The 5,685-nt window shown below is 43.7% G+C and overlaps 1 protein-coding gene across 2 annotated transcripts; it reads left to right on the forward strand.

Annotated features, from left to right (window-relative positions):
* The first annotated feature begins 272 nt into the window (after positions 1-272).
* LOC133491847 (sialidase-3-like) lies at positions 273-5,346 on the forward strand. 2 transcript variants are annotated; one of them, XM_061803500.1, is made up of 4 exons: positions 273-590; positions 744-981; positions 1,870-2,180; positions 2,277-5,346. In XM_061803500.1, the coding sequence occupies exons 2-4, from the start codon at positions 757-759 to the stop codon at positions 2,863-2,865; spliced, it is 1,125 nt and encodes a 374-aa protein (XP_061659484.1). In that variant the 5' UTR covers positions 273-590; positions 744-756; the 3' UTR covers positions 2,866-5,346. The 2 variants fall into 2 exon arrangements, with proteins under 2 accessions (XP_061659484.1, XP_061659483.1); XM_061803499.1 differs by having other exon boundaries at positions 1,870-5,346.
* Positions 5,347-5,685: the final 339 nt, after the last annotated feature.

Here is a 5,685-nt window from a genome sequence, read left to right on the forward strand (position 1 = left end):
CATTGGACAGTAAAGTTACTTGAATTTGAGTGCTGTCTCCTAGCAACAGAATGTCAGCGCTATTTCACGTGTCCAGTCGGAGGCGACAAATACTTTGATGGCAAAGTCGAGAGGAAAACGTGAACATTAAAAAAAATAATGTATTAGATTATAATAAGTATAACATTGAAATAACGTCCTATACAGTCTTTTGTAAAAAAAAAAATTAAAAAAATTGGTGGAATTTCCATCAACTCTGGCGTTCCCGAGGATGTCACACTGCGCATGCGCCACAGCGGCTTCACTGTGGCTTGACTCAGCAACGTTATTTCTTTTAATATTTACTTTCAAATTGCCTTTGTCATCTCAATCGAAAACATACAAAAATAAGCACACCACGGCAAGTAAACAACAATAATGGCGCCTGGCAAGGCAAAAACCCGGTCCAGGTTTGGGAAAGCGAACGCGGAAGTGTGTAGGAAGTAGTTCTCCCTTCCGTGTTTTGTCTCGTCTGAATCGCATAATCGCCACAGCTCTTTGGGCCACTTAATCAAATGAGACGGTGTGTCGATCAGCTCAAGGTTGACAAATGTGAAGCGTGACAAGCGGAGGTAAGGACTTTCCACCCCTCCATGCTGACGTGTTGCACAAGGACATGATGTGTGTATGTGTGTGTGTGTGTGTGGGGGGGGGGGGGGACTCTTCTTCCTTGTGAGTCTGTGCTCAATGATGTTTGCAACCAACATGATGTGACTTGACCATAGGAGCTGGTGCATCATGGGGAACACACCATCGAAGAGCGACGGTGGATATGAGCCTCCCAAAACAACTTTATTTGAAAAGGAGCCGAGTGGCGTCACGTACAGAATCCCTGCTCTCGTCTACCTGAGGCGCAGTGGCACCTTTCTTGCCTTTGCAGAGAAGAGGACCTCATCTCGTGACAGTGATGCCAAAGTCCTGGTTATGAGAAGAGGGCTACAGAGAGATGACGGATCTGTTCAGGTAGTTACTAAAAAGTGACGACAATGCAGTAGTTTTACTCATGTTAATAGTCAAACTTTCTTTACTTTTATTCCATACATCTATTCACGAGGGCTGTCAGAAAAGGTTCCAGAGCTGGTGTCAAATATATATATATATATATATATATATATATATATATATATATATATACACACTTTCTATTTGAAATTGTGCTCTTCTGTGCTTGGCTGGGTTTTCCCCAGTTACTCGTGCTTCTGCACACATTCTCAAAACATGCCATAGCAAATGGAGGACTGTAAGAATATTGTGATTCAACAAGGAAACACAGCTTTCTGTTGCATTTTACTCATTTATATAGAGCCCTGTAGTTCATAGAATTTACTGTATTGGTGTTGTATCTGATTGCTGTGGTACTGTATATGATGATGGACCAAAAACCCAAGACATTGACATATTTCAAATTCCTGCCCACATAAAACAGTACAGTCAGTGTTAATAATTCTACAATTAGATAACAGGAAATTTGAAAGGTTTTCAATATGGAAAATGCTTTTCTTTTTTTTTTTTTTGCAGTGGTTTGCAACAGAAATGCATCATACTGAGAGTTGTTTCTAATATTTTAGATGTTTGTTCATATTTCGCTACATCGGATGATTTTCAAGAATTTATGTTGCAATGTCTTGTGGCTGGTGACCTGACAACAACATGGGAAAGCAACATTTCAGCAGTCGCACTTCATATAATTTTATTATACAGTACTTTAACATCAATCTACTGTGCTGAATGTCCAAAGTACAAGGTCTGAAATGAAAATGATTATCTACTGAGGCACCTGTCTTTAGAGTGTACAGGTGTACCTAATGAACAGTGCAGTCAGTGTATTTGACCGGCGTATCATCCATCCAGTGGCTGTCCAGCGAGGAGCTGCCAATGGCATGCCTGCCCAACCACCGCACCATGAACCCCTGCCCTGTGTTTGAGAAAAACACCAGAACTTTGTTTTTGTTCTTCGTATGCATCCTGGGCCACACCTCAGAGAACAGGCAGATCATCACAGGTAAGAACAAGACGCGTCTTTGCTACATCAGCAGCGGCGACGATGGCCACACCTGGAACGAGGCTGAGGACGTTACGCAGAGCGTGATCGGAGAAACTATCCACAAGTGGGCCACGTTCGCTGTGGGTCCGGGGCACGGCGTCCAACTGGAGAACGGGAGGTTGGTTATCCCAGCCTATGCCTACTACATCCCATACAGGTGCTTCTGTTTTCCCGTCCCTCACACTGTTTACCCGCGAGCGCTGACGGTCTACAGCACGGACTTTGGAAAGACGTGGCACATGGGTAAGATGCTCCACAAGAGATCGTGCGAGTGTGAGATGGCGGAGATCATAGATCACGAGGGCCGAAGTCACCTGTACTGCAACGCTCGCAACTTCGGCGGCTACAGACGCGAGGCGCTGAGTGAAAACAGCGGCGTCTTCTTTGACAAACCTCGCATGGCCCGGGAGCTGGTGGAGCAGCCCCGAGGCTGCCAAGGTAGCGTCATCGGCTTCCCCCCACCCGAGTTCATCCCCAGTGAGGATGCAGAGAGCAAAGCGTCCGACACATCACCTCTGTCTCCCGACACCCAAACCTGGCTCCTCTTCATGCACCCAACAAGCAAGCACTGCCGGCGGGACATGGGCGTGTACTTGAACCGATCCCCGCTGCATTCGAGAGGGTGGGACCGGCCTTGGATCATCCACAGCGGGCCCAGCGGCTACTCAGACCTGGCCTACAACCGGGAGAACGATCAGTTCTCGTGCCTGATGGAGTGCGGCAAAGAAAGCGAACTCGAGCAGATTGCGTTCATGTCGTTCACGCTCAAAGAGGTCATGCAGACAAACAGGAAGACTTGCTGAATGACTTCTGTAGCTGCCGGAAGCTTGTAATCTAAGCATGCACAATGCTATGCTACATCTCTCTGTGTTGACCGTGTTCTTCTTTGCGGAAGTGCGCACGCAAGCATGCAGGAGTCGTCTGGTCTGCTGTTGACTTCTTTACATGGCAGTGTAATGTAAGTCTAATGTGCTACCGTATTTCCTCAAATAGTAGCTGGGGTACATATTTATGCCTCCACAGTATCAGAGGAAGCCTTGTACAATGCTTTTTTATCCGTACGTGCTGATCTCTGGTAACTGGGAATGCTTTATCCTACTTTACAGTGAGAATAGAATGTGTAATTTCCTCAAATAAGCAGTTTCTATTCCTGTTCCCTTTTATTTTTAGTCCCCATCAATAATGCAGTGCAGCAGAGGCAGATTTAGCTCTCCAAAGCAGTAAACAAAAATGGCGACTTGAGCCATTGCTACTTTTACTCAAGTTGAGTCATGTCACTGTCTTGATGACGTGACAAATACAAAAGGCTTGACACTTAGCTAACGGACTCCGCCGCCTGGAAGCTTGGCTCGCGGCCCGCCGACGGAGCTCGCTCGTCAGACTCCGCATCATTCCCGCCTGAAGAACCTTCCGAATATTCAACAATAATTACAGGCACAGGTTCAGATCTATATGGAAGTATTCCTCCGTCTTCCCAATCAACCAATACTTCTGTTTCTTCTTCAGATGAGGATAAATACGAGAAATCGGCGCTGGCCTTAAATGGTGTCCCATGTAATCGAGCCTTTGTTGCGGCACGGTACACGTCACATCCGCGCACGTAGGTCATGTGACTTGCGAAAATGGCAGCGCCGCTGAAAATTCGTAATTGTCAATAAAAAATCTCAAAACACAATTAAATGAGAGAGGATTTGACATCACGTTGTCAAAATCGGGTACATATTACATGACCTATTGGATACACTGTTCATGGAAAGGACTTGATTTCCCCTTTAACAAAAGATTTCGGTGCGTAATGGAGCATAAGAAAACTTCGAAGTGGTCCATAGTGGGACGGTGTCATGAACCAGCGGCGGACCCAAATGCAGGACTCCCAGGCAAAGGCACGATGTTCAGATTGGGTTTATTCCCAACTAAGGTCATACACTCTTTGATCAGTCCAAGAAGGCAGAGGCACAAAAACACTAGGTTAAGCAAGATCCAAAAAACGTGAAACAAGGACCGATGACAATGAAGCAAACTTAAGAAACATAAGATGTGGTCAAACTAAAAGGGCACAGACTCACTGTGACAAAGGATTGCTCGACACTAACTTACGCACAGGATGCAGTAAAACATGCGTAACGAACTGGCAAATGCCGATTACACATTTATCACTGAAGTACTTGGTTCATTAGTGTCCTGAAATGCACACAGCTGTGACAACTCTCAGAGGTGGCACCGCCCAGGAAAGTGGCCTGGCCACACCCCTCACAGGAAGCGCCGCCCACCCCAGTGGCCAGGCCAGGACCACGACAGACGGAAAGCATACAGTGGATATAAAAAGCCGGCACGCTCCAAGTTTTGCCGTGATTAAAAAAAAGATTTTTTTTAATTACTTGAATAAAATGAATGAAATCATTTTGAGAAATAAAAATAACAGAAATAATGTAATCCAACCGGGTATGTTGAGATTTAACCAATTGTTAAAAGGGAGTAGGCACGCATTAAGTGCATTTGAATAACCCCAACTACTGTAAAGTTCAGATGTTCTAGAAGGCTTTCTTTTACTTTTAAATAGAGTTGCTCTCGTTAAACTTCACATAAAGGGTTGAAAATATTTTGCAGTTATGAATGTCTCCTTTTTTGTGTCACAGAAACTTGGCAATTGAGCAGGGGTTGCAATGACTTTTTATATCCACTGCACTGTTAATAGGCAAGCCAAGAGATATGGTTGAAGCACTTTTATAAGGTAAATGACTGACTTTGATTAAGACGTGAGCTGTACTCTAATTTCTACTCACGTTTGCACTTGCTGCGTGCCAATAGAACTATGGCAGTGTGTGGATTGTGTGTCTCCTCTGATATTTATTAATTGTGAAGGCCACTATTTGAGGATATACACTAATTCCCTTGGAATTAAGCAATTTTGTGGGCTGATATTAAGCATGCTGCTCTGCCATTAACAGGCTTCTAATGTGTGTTTGTGTGTGTATGTACATAAGTATGTATGTACTGTACGTGCGTGAGTGTGCATGTAGCATGCATACTTGACAAGTGTTTCTTACCGCTTCCTGCATCTTATGAAACTATCTACATTTTGCAGATTTTTCATACCTCTTTTTATTTTCCTTTAATCGAGGAGTGTAGCATTTCTCCATGATTGGCCTTTGCTTAATTTCACTATGCTTTACTGTGATTCACAAATGCCTTCTCGGGTCATTCAGGCATTTATACGGGGGAACAGAACCAGTTTGTCATGACAGATCATCAAACTGTGCCAAATATAAATGATTTCAAACCAAGACTGAGTTATTTTTTTGTGTGCAGTTATTTGAAGCAAGAAAACTAATTCCCTTTTTTTTTTTTTTTTTTTTTTAGGATTAGGTTTAGGGTTAGGCTAACCCTATTTTCCAGAATACATATTAGGTTTTTGTTGTGTCATCTCCTGGCCGGAAGTAATATTAAATGAATTTGGTAGGAAATCATATAACAACACAATGTTTGTACAAAATGGTTGTGGATCATGTCGAATGATGTCATTTCTAAAAGAAATTCCACTCACTGTAGACCGAATCATCGTAGAATCCTTCTTTGCCAAATATACACGAGTCTCTAAGTGGTTCTACACAAGTGTCAGTGTT

This window comes from Syngnathoides biaculeatus, chromosome 18, assembly GCF_019802595.1.
Source record: "Syngnathoides biaculeatus isolate LvHL_M chromosome 18, ASM1980259v1, whole genome shotgun sequence".
In the NCBI taxonomy this organism is placed as follows: domain Eukaryota; kingdom Metazoa; phylum Chordata; class Actinopteri; order Syngnathiformes; family Syngnathidae; genus Syngnathoides; species Syngnathoides biaculeatus.